The 15,486-nt window shown below is 36.6% G+C and overlaps 1 protein-coding gene across 1 annotated transcript in view; it reads left to right on the forward strand.

Annotated features, from left to right (window-relative positions):
• Nucleotides 1–15,486, forward strand: part of LOC118200447 (protein tolkin-like) — a 584,765-nt gene that overhangs the window by 552,807 nt on the left and 16,472 nt on the right. Inside the window, exon 17 of the mRNA XM_085819846.1 lies at nucleotides 11,238–11,451. Within this exon, the coding sequence (XP_085675972.1) occupies nucleotides 11,238–11,451 (214 nt within the window). The remainder of the gene's footprint in view (nucleotides 1–11,237; nucleotides 11,452–15,486) is intronic.

A 15,486-nucleotide genomic window follows, 5' to 3' on the forward strand; every position in this document is an offset into this window, starting at 1 on the left:
AAAATGTTTAGCTAATTTCGGAAGAATAAAATTAGTCCTATATTCTGCGTCTTTCCGAATACATGCGATGAATTTGAATTTTCACAGTTTGGCTCTCGTTAAGTTTGCGTTTTTAATGGACAGTGCTTGTTGCTCGTGCTGCCCTCTGATGGTCGTTAAGGAAAGCTCTTACGTTGGATTTGAAGTACAAGCAAAAGAGTTGGATTAAATAAGTCTTCGAAGTAGTATGTCTATTACGATAGTGTTGTGTTATTCTGGGTTTCTATCGCATACTTCCCAGAACTAAAAGTAGTCTCAAGGTAACCTGAAAGTATAGTTTTCTTGAGCGGACTCCGGAAAGGGAGAGCTTGAAGAATATATATACATATATAAAAGAACGGCACGTGAAGGCGGTATAAAATAAAGTCCGTGAATACGTGAGTGGCACTGAAAGCCTTTTTACTTCCTTGTACGAAGTAAAAAGGAAGTATTGTAATCGCGAAAAGTTTCAGGCAACATATTTCAACGAAAATATCCATTTTGACCCCTATCGAATGCAATTCAACGATGTTTTTGCGTGCTGTATGTACGTAAGGACAGAATAAAAGACTCTTTTCCTCCAAAAAAAATTATAACACTGCTTTAAAATTAATTCTGAAGAGAATTTTTTTTTTCTCTCATATGTTTGTAGATTGTACATTTTTTTGCTTTAAAAATGATTGGATTATGTTGTTTTTATCTTCCGGTTAAGGTTTTTATGCCTTTCGTAATTATGGAAGCAATATTTGTACATTTATCAACAATTTAAAAGCTGTTTAAGTGCGGTTAAGTTTTAAATAACATGGCGGACATATTTGTTACATTTGAAACAGCAGAATTGTAGATTTGTTGCCAGTCTAGAGAGATTAAGCTACGCAACACAAAAATAACGCCTTCATTTATTATTGCGAATTAAATCATGCTTAATCCTTTCTGGAATTTTTTCGAGGAAATAGGTGTTTAAGATTTACTTCGTAATTTTTAATACAGATATTTTGAGTTTTTATGTATTTTTGCCTTGTCGCAAAGTGAGAACTGAGTTAATTGAATGAGAAATACTAAATCGTCTGTGAAAAACTGTTTCTTTTCTGTTTTGTTCGCTTAATTTCTTTCGTACATCGTTCTAGCTTTATTATAGTATTTGAAAAGAACATGTGGCAACGATAAGATAATTCTTCAAGTGATATAAATTTGTGTATCCAGAGTGTCGTTATAGTAAACAAATATAATGAATTTTAAAGAGTGCATTTATTCTATTGTGGTTTATGCGCTGTCGACGAAGTAGATTTAATTCAATCCAATCGATTTAAATGAAATTCAAGAAAAAAAATGTGTGTAATTAAATATTCCGTACAAGGAAGTCATGTGGTGTACACATCAGATTTTTTTATTTTACTACTAGTCGCTATGTGGTCAGCTTTCGTCTGGCTTTTAAATGTACCGTAAAAATGCCTAAAGGTAACACCAAACATTAAATTTAAAACCCGCAGAAAATTTTACTCTGCAGAACAACTTTATCATAAAAATAGAAAAAAAAAATTCAATAAAAATGTATCACATAATAAAAAAGTTACATGGAAATAATCACTCCTTAATACAAATATTAATTATCCTAATAAATAAATTAATCAGTTTTTCATTGCAAGATCTTAAGAATTCAAATGGTATAAAGGCAGTTAAGAACTTTGTTTCCTAAAAACAAATCATGCAAAACGTTTTATATAATTAAAATTATATATCATTAAAACATAATATCAAAAATTTACAATGAAATAAATCTCGTATTTTCAAGAGAAAACAGTCAGGAGTCCAGTATCCAAAGCAATGAATGAAAAACTGTTGCCAAAACCACATTTCTAAAAGAATGAAACTATCATCAGAAAGCAATAACCAATCAAATTTGTGCTTTGGGGATGACATTATTCAAAATATACAAACTTCTTTGCCATTAGCTTATAAAGAGAGAGAGAGAAAACGGAAATTCTTTCCGTTGTGCCTCGCGAGACACATGTGCGTCAGAATAAAAAGATTACAATGTGCGCGTTGCGTGTTCAAAAATAATAATAAAAAAAAAAAAAAAAAAAAAAAAAAAAAAAGCCGCATGAAATAAGCAATATTTTATCTCATATTTTGAACAGTCAGCCCAGTATACAAAGCATTGAATGAAAAACTGTTGCCAAAACCACATTTCTAAAAGAATGAAACTATTCAAAACGATGCGATTTCATCAAAAGATAAAATTTAAAAAATCTGATTCGAATTTTTAAAAAAATCGCTTCGAGGTGCTCAGGCTCTTGCCTAGATGCACCTATGTGCCAAATTTCGTAGCCCTGGATGTATTAGCTTACGCGAAGCACGAACGAAAGGCACTCAGACAGACTCTTTCTTTTATTATATGTAGAGAAGATACCAATGGATAATACATTTCAATTTCATTTTACTTATTTCCCGCAGCTAACAGAACACCAGCAGTGAGCAAAATACGTATTTAAAAGGTATTACATTATTGTAAGAACATATTTTGGTTCGAGAATTTTTTTCAGCTATTTGCAGTGTGAGTTAATAGTATCTAAAGTTTCTCCATTTGGAAGTTTTTTTTTTTTTTTTTTTTTTTTTTTTTTTTGATAATTTTAGACTGGTTATAAATAGGTTTTTGTCACCAAATTTCGTAACATGTGAAATTTGCTGAGCTAACCTAGTAACGTGGCCTCGAGAGGCAGAAATATGCGAATTGAAAAACCTCAGCTTAAAGTATTCCAGTCTAATTTGCATTCTGGTGAGGAAACGGAAGGGAGAAGTAACAGAAAAGCTCTAAAACATAACTGATTAATGAAAAATGACAGTAAACGTTACGTATTTTTCCTCTCATTTCTTCTCGGAGAGATACCAATTATGAAATGTATATCTGATATTCGGCAAAGTTAGGGTTCCAAATAGAATTAGCTGGATGATTACATACAAGAGCGTCCCGCTGCATGAATGAAGTTTAACACATCCTGAGTTCTTCAAGTATTGATATGGGACATCTAAGAACGTATCTTAAACCTCTCTTTACACTTCATTAGGTACAGGTAACGCCTTCTCCAACATTTTTGGCTCCTTCTCAAATTAAAAGCATTAATAACTCAAAGCAAAATATACCATTGTTTATCGCTTGTGAGAACAACTTAGCGGTTGTCTGTGTCTCCTGACAACTTGGTTGAAACTGCTTGAAGCTTGTCTTGACTGCAAGGAAATACGCTCACCAGAGTTGTCGAGCGATAACATTGCTCAACAGTGGTATTTCGCCCTGATTTCAAGCCGCAGCGAACGGGATACCTGCATGGAAGGTTATGTAGTTTCCGCTTGCATAACGTAAATACCAGCCAGTTTCCCTTAAAACGCTCTCAACGAAGGCATCCTTCTGTTAGACAGTTATGCCTTGTGTGCTTTGCCATAATTCAAATAAGCTGACCCAATTCATAAATGAAATGTATCAACAAAATGAATAAATGAATTTTTGTTTCCAAAAATATTTTTCACATTCATTAACTTCTAAAAATGACTTGATTGGACGACGTAGGTTGCAGCAATCCAACCAAGGGCTGTCTACCTAAAAGAGTAGAGATGTCTTCGTGGACATCATGTTAAGGGTATCAGGTTCAATGTTCCGTCTTACTTTCCTTGGGAACATGCAAGGACCTGACTCGGAACAGGGAGCTTACTAAAGCTATGTTCAATAACTGTGGGAAGTAGACAAGATACACAAGAAGGGTATACAAAACCCTTTATTTTTCACTCTTTACGATAATTTCCATACTTCGGAATACAGAGACCAACTACTTGTGGTCTGAACGTAAGAATATAAAACTATAACTAAACTCTAACTTAAATTTGGAATAATAAACGTGGAAGATTGGCCTTATATTAACAGGAAGCCGTATGTAGTACAGAGAACTGTTAACACTACAATACATTTAAAATTATCAAGAGGATTAAACCTCTGGCCTGGAAGGCAACCAGCAACTGAGTAAAACTTCTAAGGTAAGCGGCCTGCTTCGACTAACTCCTTCCTCTCTCTCGCTTGGCAAAAAGCCACAACTTAAGTACTTGGCGTTCGCCAGACAAATTTTGCATAAATCAGTTAACGCTTTTAATTCTGGCCGGAAGTAGAAAATAAGAAGTGATAGTAAAGATTTAAAATAAAATAAACGTTAGTAAAACTTAAGATCCTTACATACTTCCCGCCAGAGTTAATTAGTTTGAAACTGACGTCTAAAACGACCTTGTTGAAAACTTTTAGCTCTAGAGTCTAACGCGAGGCCAATCTTTTACAAACATTTCTCACTAGAAACTAGAAATTTAAAAAAAAAAAAATGTTTTTACAATAGTAGCTCCAAGGACACCCAATTTTTCATCTGTACTGCATCTAAACAGGAGCTTTTATTCAAATCTGGTTCCTTCCAGAGATCTGGAAGGAAAACTAGTTTAATGAAATGTTACACAATGAAATGGCAAGTAACATGCATATTTATATTTCTCTTAACATTCTTATTTCATTCATGACTATTTTAATTATCTCTCCCCGTGCTCTCTGACATGTGTTGTAAAAGAACACCAAACACGAATGTATTTATGTATACGTGTTCAACACTGCCTCCTACAATCAAAACACTAACGTGTTAAAATTCAACATGACAAGACCTCGTAACACACCCTATCTTCAACTCTAAACCCTGAGGTTCCATTCTGAAAGTGACTAACTCTGAAGTGTAGCGTCAGAGAGCCTAACTACATTCATTCAACCTTTAACACATATTCACCATAATTTGGTCTTTTTACAGTCACACGAATAAGTTTAAAATTTTTGGCATTACTTTCACTTTTACCATATCACAGTATTTCTTAACGTTTAAAATAACAGTTCACATTGTATATAAGAACATATTAACATGCCGTTAATTTTACGCATTTTAAAATATACATTAGTAGTACATTGTTAACTTCTATTCTTTTCAAAGCAAGTGCCAATTCTTCTACATTGAAATACTACATTTCAAAAAGTCTTTCAGACTAAAACTTCTTTCTTGCCAGAATGTTTTTAAATAAAATTTATACAATAACTTTTACAATATTTAAGTATTTACACATTCCTATTCTACATCAACTTTAGTTTTACGCGCGAGTAATTGAAAAACATAATACCAAAATCGATAACAACTTATTTCTCGCCTTTTTGGCGATAAAGGTAGACCCCACATGAGGTAAAACTTCTTGAAATCTGCCACTTGCAGTAAGAATGAAAGATTAACTTAAGTTTGCAAAGTAACATAAAATTGTACTTATCTTTGTGATATTCGGACATTCTTTTCTGAGCCCAGTCCTGGAAGGTAGCGCAGATTCTCGTTTGATTTATCCTCCTTCTTGTGCGGGCTCTTTCTTCAGTACCTTCCTCTAGAAGCTTTCTTTTTTCTCCAGTTCGGTCACCCTTGAATACCTTCTTTTTCGCCTCTGCCTGTGGTCTTGGCCGTTTGATGGCAGCTGGTCTTGGCGGAACCGGGACACTTCTTTCGCGTTCCTGCTTGGACCTCGTTGCTGGCCGTTCAAATTTTCCTTGTATCTTTTCCTCCGCCGCTGGTAGCCCTTCCGCAGTTCCGCGACATTTGCTGCGGAGAGTCCTGTCCGATGAGTAGATCTTCCGTTTGGCAGCCGGGTTATAGTTGCCGTTATTTCTCCTGGCTTTCTTTGGATTCGTCGTACTTCTCCCTTCTTCATTCTGGGGGTGTTCGTGAGCTCTCTTTTCTGGACGGTGGAACGGCTTCTTTTTCTTGTTACCTTCAATTTTCCAGCGGGGAAACTTTCTTTTCAATGCTCCTGCCTCCTAATGGCTGGTCCTTGTGCTTGACGTTGTTCCACCTGTGGAGCTTGTGCCTGCCGTGTCTGCCGTGCCGGATCCTGCAAAAGATCTTTGAAAATTTTCATTTTATTACGATCATAGTAGGGTTTTATTTGATCAATGTTTGCGGAGCACGTTTCACCATTTCTGGCTTTTAACACCACTACAGCATGAGTTATTTTTTCTATGACATATGGTCCTTCAAATCGTGGAAAAAATTTGGCAGTTTTATCTTCTGGTGCTGAAGAAAATGAATGCTTAATTTTTAACACTTCATCCCCTACTTTATAAGTTACTCCCCGTCGTTTCATGTCATAATAAAGCTTCTGTTTTCTCTGTGCTACTTCAGTATTCTTTTTTGCTTCTTTAATTAATTTTTCTATATCACCCATTTTAAATTCTGGGGCTCTTTGTTGCACATAAAATAATTTATCTAACGGCGTTATAATCTTTCTGCCTAAAAATAACTCAGCAGGAGTTTTGCTCGTTGTATCATGTTTTGCGGTCCTAAGGGCGAAAGCAAATTCATTGACATAGTTATCCCAGCTTTTATAAAAAATTTTAACATAACTACGGATAATTTTCACTATATTTCTATTGACCCGTTCCGCTATATTTGATTGCGGCCGATACGGGACTATTTTTAAATGACGTATGCCCAGTTTTTGGCACATGTCTTCAAATACATTACTTACAAATTGAGGACCATTATCCGATATAACTTTTAGGGGCGCCCCGTATTTTAAAATATATTTATTTAAAATAGAATCAGTAACTAATTTCGCGGAGGCTCGTTTTAAGGGAACAATTTCGGTCCACTTACTAAAATGATCAACCATAACAAGGAGATAGCGACTTTTATTTAACTGACTTTTTGGGAAAGGGCCCAATAAATCGATGCCAATTATTTCATTTGGAAATTCGGATTTAATACTATTTAGAAACCCGGCCGGGCGGAAATTAATATAATTAACTGCTTGACATGTTGGGCAGGACTGAACATACGCCCTTGTTAAATTTTGCAGTTCAGGAAAATAGACTGCCTCGTGTACGCGTTGTATAGTTTTTCGAATACCAGCATGAGAAGCTAAAGGGCTGTCATGCAACTCCTGCAGGATATTTAATCTAAGACTAGCTGGGATAACAGGTCGAAATTCGTTGTTGGAATTTGTAGTTTTTGTATAAAATAATAGACCATCTATTAGTTAGTTTATCCTATTTCTTATCGCCACAATATCTTGGTGGCTAAAATTTTCAGGATCCTTTAAATACTCATAAATGTTTCTAAATTCAGGATCCTTACCCAGTTCGGTTATTACAGTTTCTCAGGTATTTATTGTACATGCTGTGAGCATTGCCACCTTTACAGTATTACCTTCTTCATCTATTTTAATTCTGGATAGGGCATCTGCTACGATATTTTCCTTTTCGGGGGTATGCTTGATTACCAGATTATATTCTTGTAGCTTGAGTGCCCATCTTATTAACCTTGGGGATAAGTTTTTCCCTGAGTACAATCTAGTTACCGCCGCATGATCAGAGTACACTGTTATTGGCGGCTTTCCAAAATAGACTGGGAACTTTTGCATTGCTAACAGAACTGCAAGTGCCTCTCTCTCGGTCGCGGAATAGTTTCTTTGTGTTTGATTTAAAGTTCGGCTAAAAAATGCCACGGCTGCTGATTTTGCGAAAGTACCGCTCCTACCGCATAATCCGAAGCATCCGCTGAAATTTCTAAATTCTCATCCTTTTCAGAAAATTTCAACTCAGGGGCTTGCGTTAATGCTTGCTTTAATTTTTCGAACGCACTATTGGCTTCGGCCGTCCACGAGAATCTTGCCTTTTTCCTTTTTAATTTTAACAATGGTTCAGCAATAGCTGCAAAATCTTTTACAAAGGACCTATAATATGAACAAAGTCCTAGAAAAGAAGAGAGCTTCTTCGCCGTGTTTGGAGTCGGATACAATTATTTTACAGCAATTATTTTTGATTCGTCTGTCTCGATTCCTTTCTGAGATATTTTGTAACCTAAATATTTTAATTCAGGGGCTGCAAATTTGCACTTTTCGACATTAACTTTTAAACCGGCCTCATTTAGTAAAGAAAACACCTGTCTTAAATCCTGTACATGTTGGTCGAGATTATCACTAGTAATAATGATATCGTCTAAATAGATAAATGTGGACTTTCCAAGAACAGGCCTTAACACAATGTCCATACATCGCTGAAATGTTGCCGGTGCCCCTGAAAGGCCAAACGGCATACGCAGAAATGCATAAGTGCCAGACTTGGTTATAAAAGCAGTCTTAGGCACGTCCTCAGGCCTAACCCCTATTTGAAAATAACCAGTCGTTAAGTCTAAAGTCGTCATATATTTGGTCGATGTTATGTTCCTTAGAATTTCTTCAATAATAGGTAACGGATATACCGGATATTTAGTTATGGAGTTTAATTTACGGTAGTCAATCGCGAATCTCCACCTTTTTGGATGTGTCAATGGATAGTCATTATTTTTCTTACATAAAACCAAAGGGCTAGCATAACTACTTGAGATGGGCGTTATGATCTTTTTACGTAGCATATCGGTGATATGCCATTCTATAATTTTTTCCTTATTCTTATCATACCGGTATGCTTTGTGGCGAACTGGCATTGAATCTCCGGTGTCAATACTATGGTTAGTAACCTGAGCAAATCCTGGAATATCACTAAATAACGAAGCAAATTCACTTACCACTTGTCGAATTCTTCGTTGCTCTTCATTAGGCAGGTGGTCAAGTTTTAACATCAGCAGTTCAGCCTTTTCTTCTCGAACTGGTTTCATAGTCAGCTTAAGGGACGCTTCATTAAAATCCAGCGTTGCTTGTGCCTCTGAAAGAAAATCTATTCCTAAGATAATATGTGCTTGCAGATTCTTTACTATGAAAAACATAACCTTTACTTGTTCGTCCTTGATACGGATGTATAGTGGTAATTTACCTATGCACTTAAATCTTTCTCCTTGCGCCGCTAACACTGTCGTATTATCCGAATTATATATGCGGTATTTCCGAAAATACTTCCTAAAAAAATCTTCTGCCACACAGGAACACTGCGCGCCTGTATCCAGGAGTGCGGTGGCTGGGATATTATTCACCAACACTTCAATCTTCGGAAGAGTCAAATTTTTCACCATTACTGTATTTAACTTGTAGGAAGAGGGGTTTTCTTGGCCTTCGGATTTCCGCACCCTCCCGTCATTCAGAAATCCGTTTTAGTTTAAATCCTTTTTTGTTTCCATGCTTTCCTTCTCTTTCCACTGGCCTTGAGACTTTTTTTCCTGAGTTGCTATTGAACTGTCGACGTTCGCCGGCTGTTTTTGAATGCTCGGGTTTCCTTGCCCACTGATTTGCTTTGCTTCCGTAGCCGTGTGCTTGACTTTGCTGTGGTCTTGGCGCACCAAATTGGTTTCGTTGTTGATATTGGCGTCTTCTTTCAATGTCCGCCGTTCTTCTACTTTCAAACTGGATTGCTAGCTCAAATAACTTTTCCAGTGTAGTCGGATTTCTTAATTCAATAAAGTCTTGCACTTGGGGAAGTAACCTCGGCAAAATCACTTGAATTATCTCAGGATCCGGACGGCTTCCATACAAGAGTTTGAAGACGTGAATTTTTCTTAAAATAAAGCTTGAGAGATTTTCGATTCTTTGCTGATATATGCTGAAAAGTTCCGTTTCTAATTTCGCACGATCCCTTACGACAGGGAAGGCTTTTAGTAGGGCAGTCTTGAAATTTTCGTAAGTATAGGTGGGACTTCCTGCTTGACCCAAGAGACTTCTGCCTATACATTTGAACCAATTAAGCGCTTGGCCCCTCAGAGCGCTGATAGCTAAGGTAACTTTTTGAAATTCGTGCATGGGGTAGAGCATGAAGTGGTCATCCAATTTTTCCAAAAAACTGGTTACCGGTGAGTTTCCATTAAATGTTGCTTCTGGTTTCCTCGAAGCGCGCATGGTCTGGACGATGTAACCAAATCCTTCCAGGGCGGCAGCTGGCATTTCTGGATTCTGAGCCGCTTCTGCAGGCAGCACGGTTTCTTGAAACTCGGCCATGGTTATTCTTCTTCGTTGGGCGCCACTATCAGGTTCAATGTTCCGTCTTACTTTCTTTGGGAACATGCAAGGACCTGACTCGGAACAGGGAGCTTACTAAAGCTATGTTCAATAACTGTGGGAAGTAGACAAGATACACAAGAAGGGTATACAAAACCCTTTATTTTTCACTCTTTACAATAATTTCCATACTTTGGAATACAGAGACCAACTACTTGTGGTCTGAACGTAAGAATATAAAACTATAACTAAACTCTAACTTAAATTTGGAATAATAAACGTGGAGATTGGCCTTATATTAATAGGAAGCCGTATGTAGTACAGAGAACTGTTAACACTACAATACGTTTAAAATTATCAAGAGGATTAAACCTCTGGCCTGGAAGGCAACCAGCAACTGAGTAAAACTTCTAAGGTAAGCGGCCTGCTTCGACTAACTCCTTCCTCTCTCTCGGTTGGCAAAAAGCCACAACTTAAGTACTTGGCGTTCGCCAGACAAATTTTGCATAAATAAGTTAACGCTTTTAATTCTGGCCGGAAGTAGAAAATAAGAAGTGATAGTAAAGATTTAAAATAAAATAAACATTAGTAAAATTTAAGATCCTTACAAGGGGAACTGTCTCGTATTTACGTTATGCATAGAGAAAACCAAGAAACCTTCTGATTAACAAGCCCACTCGCTAGGACTTGATGAGAGGTTAAATTACCAGTTTTCAGCGGTTTTTACCGCTCAGCCACTAGTGGGCTAATATCTGAAAAGGACATTGAGATTCTTAAACTGTCGCAAAGCATAAAACTGAGCTTGGGTGGCTGGATACAAATTAAATATATTATTTATTTTAGCGGGTTCTAATTGTCCTATAAGAAATAAGCAGAATGTTTGCGAAAACTTCCTTAAAAACCAAAAAAAAAAAATCATCCGGTTTGAGTGACGAAAAACCTGTGCTGTTGTTATTTCAAACCGCTACGTTTCGTAATTTCGTTAATTATTTTAATTGAATGTAAGGGGTTTTCGAACCAAAGTATAACAGAAAGGTTTTTTTTTCTCCGGAACCATCCCAAACTACGATATAATTTCCCATCATATCAAATTTTCTTGAATTAAGCAATTACTGCAATACTTTGTTTTTACCATGTGTTTATTTTTTCTTTCAGTGAGCTGATAATTCAGTCACTGATCGTAATAGTGGTTTAAAATATAATATTTGCTGTAATTGGTTTGTGATTTCAATTACTTTACGCATCTTCTGCAGATGTTCAAAGAGTTCGAGCTGGAGCCTCACCAGGAATGTGCGTATGATCGTATCGTCGCATTTGACGGAGACAACGATATGTCACCTACATTGGGCAAGTTTTGTGGCAGCAAAGTACCACACCCTATCCTAGCCTCGGGTAATCGTATGTTCCTTGTTTTCAAGTCTGACGCCTCTGTGCAGAGGAAAGGATTCAAAGCCACTCATACAACAGGTGTGTCTGAATTCCCCTCCCCCATTTTATTTCTATTTTGGAAGTAATTCGGATTTAATTATTTTCAATTTCTGCTTTGATGTTGGTAAAATTTTATTCTTTAGTTTTGTTTAATGGTTTTAGTTTTGGTAACTTGTAGCAAAATTTAGGAACTTGTAGCAGGAACCTGGCCTTCAAATATTTACGTAATTTTAATAATTTATTTTTTATTTAATTTGAGTGTGGTAAAGCGCATTGTACATACTGATGGTAAAAATTAAATAGTATTGATAGAAATTAAACTTAACTGTTACTTATGAAAAAAGAATTAAAAACAATGTTTACAAAAGTGTTATTTAATATAAATTACTTTATATCTCAGTTGATTAATAACAATATATTCAATTGAATGTGAAATTTATGAAATTTTTAAAGTGGTGTTTCCTGTTTTGCAATAAATCTTTCTTTAATATTGTCTAAAATTATCTCTCACCGAAAGGCAAATCTATCATCACGATTTCAAAAAATTTACAAATCTTATGATCAAGTCTTTTGACACTGCATGCCGCTCTTCTGAATGTGCACTTTTGAAATCCTATATAGTGTCCGGAGAGGTAAATGGCAATTCGATGGCCAAGGCATCCCATAGGGTTTAGGGTGGTTAATCCATTCCAGTGATAATATCTGTTTTTAGGTATTCTAACGTCAGAAATACTCGATGAAGAGAAGCTTCGTCCACCTATCTCTGACTAATAGATTATCATCCATTAGGAACTGATCATAGATGTGTGGACGAAGTTCCAAGATTTCGTCCACCTATCTCTGACCCATAACAGAACCTGTATCAAGGATATGCAACTTAACGCGTTGATTTTTTTATTACCCCCCCCCCCAAAAAAAACCGTAAAACAGCGGTCTTAGAAACAGGTCCATAAACAAGAGAAAGCTGGGGTTTTATCTCTGCCTCCAGATAAAATGCATCTAGAATCGCCATTCAGGCTATATTTGGACTGTCAGTAAAGACTACATGGTTTCATTCCTCTTGGCAACATTGAAAATGACAACGACTGCACCTCAAACTGTCCCTTTTTGGAAGATGGATTGAGTGGGACACAAACCACTGGTTATCCCGCATAAAATCTAAAGCCTTCTTGCAACAGTAGAATGGCCGATTCGAGTTTTTGTGGCAGTTAAAATACCTAAAACGAACTTTCTCGTAGTCGTTTCACAATTACTTCGAGCATCAGTTACAGGAAATGGTCTTCGAATGCAGTTGTTGTTCGTGGCCACACTTTTCCAGACCGTCTACTAATTAATCCACTGCTTAAAAACGCGTTTACAAGTTCTTGATATGACACTTTTGAGAGATATTCAGATCATGGGTGAGCTCTGTTCTACCATCCTTGAGTTTGTCCCCCCTTCTTGAGTCTACCAGTTAACCGCCACCTTTGCCCAGACGGTATAGTGGTTAGGAGAACCTACTGCAGTACCGAAGTGCCCAGGCTCGAGTCCTAGCGGGCGCGAGTCCCAGGTGGACGCAAATGAGTTGAAGATGAATAAAGGATAGGGTCCCTTCAACTTGAAATGTTACGCGTATTTTGTGAACGGCTCTAGTTCCAACGCCAATAAACAGTTTCGCTGATCTGATGCAACGATGAAAAAAATCTCTTCACTGCTTTGGCGATTATTTTGAAGGAGATAAATTTATTTGAAGATTAATACATTTTTCGTATGTATAAGAAACTGTCCAAATATTTTATGGGCGCACCTTGTAGATCGTTCTTCTGTGCAGCATGTCCATGAACTCTGTTAAGTAAGGAAACAAGTGGTTAATGATCGGTTTCACGTTGCTGCTTATTCCTCCATTTTGCTGATCCGAAAACGTAGCAATCTCAGGTTCGAAGTTGACATTGAAAAGGGAATAGGAAGCCATTCTTACTTTCCCTTAGCCTTTTCCCCTTCCCCCTCCCCTTGAAAAAAAAGAGAGAGAGAACATTAATAATAAAAGAAGTAAAAATCTCATCTCTGTAGAAGAATTCGGAGTTATCATATCCTCGCAAAAACCAGAATCATAGGTAGTATTTTTGACGATATATATGGATGGATATCTTAAAACGAACAAGTACTAAACTTTATAAATAGGCAAAAATTAAAATTAAGTCAAGAATGAATAAAACTGAAGTAAACTAGTGTTGGCAAAACAGAAGAAATTTAAAAGCTAATTAAATTACGCTTAAAAATTAAATTAAATTAAGAAAATTATGTTAATATACATAAAAGTTTACGACCATTGTTTTTTGACCACTCAAGAAATGTTGCAACCACCTGAATAAATGGTAATCATAGGATGTAACGTCAGTCGAAACGTTGGTCTAGATAGCACCTTCTATCCAAATTTTCATAGAACCTTTTTCGAAAATGTAGTTTTTCGTTGTCGTACTGTTGAATAACGCCTTTTCTGTTAACAAGCGTTGGATAATTTTCAGTCCTTTTCAATTGGTTTACTTGATTTAACTGTCAACAATAAAAGTCTCCAAATATGATCTGATTCGTTCTAACACTCAAAATGGACTTCCCCGAACACTCCGCCAAATAGACAATAGTACCTTTCTAAGCGTAAGAATGGCTTTTATCTAGCTAATGGAGTTTATCAGGAGAGAGAGCCACTGTCTTTTATGTTTGGGAATAAATGTCCCATTGTTTATGTCCAGTCACAAATGAGGAAAAAAATTATGCGTCATGTCGCGGTAGCAGCAAATTATAGGTAATAATTGGATGATTAGTTTTGTTTTCTTCTGAAGAGTGTGTGGAACCCAAACACATTCTTTGCTAGCATAGCCAGTCTGCTTCAAATGCTTCTGAATGGTCGACAGAAGTGTATTAAGCTTATCTGATAACTCTTTTATCATTTATCAAGGATTTACTCCCACTTCTTCCCATACCATTGTGCCGCCAGATGAGTTAGTGGTTGGTGATGACAGCCAAAGGGCCCGGGTTCGAATCCTGGAGAAGACATGGATGTTTGTAAATATACAGTGTCTGTGCGGCGTGGGTGCACTCGAAAGATAAGCTGAGCTGAAAGTCCTCTCGAGTGGTTTGGTGACAGAGAAAGAGAGGTAGAAGAACCTTAGACCCGTCCCCCAGGAAGCTTTCTTTCAAAATTGGGGAGGAACTGAGCAAAGTCGTACTGTCTCCTGTAGGTGCTCAAGGCTCATGCCAAGAACAAGCGCAATTTTACACCCCTTGCACGATAAAATCCATAGGTAGACAAGTGAGATTAGTAACAACAAGATCAGCAAATACCATTATCAAGAGACACTGGTCTTCCAGGCGATGCATAAAGATAAAATTACCCGATGTGAATCTATCAAACCACTTTTGGCATTTAAAGATATCTAATACGACTGCATAAACGTTACAAATGTCTTTTTTTAGCTTTTGTTGCATTTTTACCTTTAAGAAACGCGAACAACATGCCGTGTCGAATACGCAACTCTTCTGGTTTTTCACTCGGCATTTCAAAGAGATGTGATAAAAATGAAACTCACTTAAAAGGCAAAGGCGAAGAAGTCTCCTTCAAAAATATCTTGCGCAACATCAGTGTATGCAATCACCTGATTGCTATTAAGCACATGTTGATATGCGCAAATATGACATTTCTTTGCAGTCCCCCTTATGAAAATGAATTCTCAACAAATGCTTCTTGACTAATTTACGAAACTTAATTTTCCTGATACATTTCTGCGAATACGTGTATCATATTAAATGAATGTCTTTTAAACTCAGAAAATGTTTCCATTTAATGTTATACATCTTAATTAATTTGCCTTCATATCCGGTGAGATTTACTCAGTGAAATATAACACAAACAGAGATGTGAAATACATTGCTCCCCCGTATCTTTTAATTTAACTTTATTTCATAAATTCAAAATTGAGTTTCTTTCAACGGATTGCAAATGTACCTTATCTCCCTAAGGCTTAAGTATATCCAAGAATGTGCGTTAAATTTCGTAACGTGACGTCGATGGCGAAATCGTTAATGTATCGCAATTCC

The sequence above is a fragment of the Stegodyphus dumicola genome, chromosome 7 (assembly GCF_044657685.1).
Source record: "Stegodyphus dumicola isolate Sdum_Otavi_A_Nest chromosome 7, ASM4465768v1".
NCBI lineage: Eukaryota > Metazoa > Arthropoda > Arachnida > Araneae > Eresidae > Stegodyphus > Stegodyphus dumicola.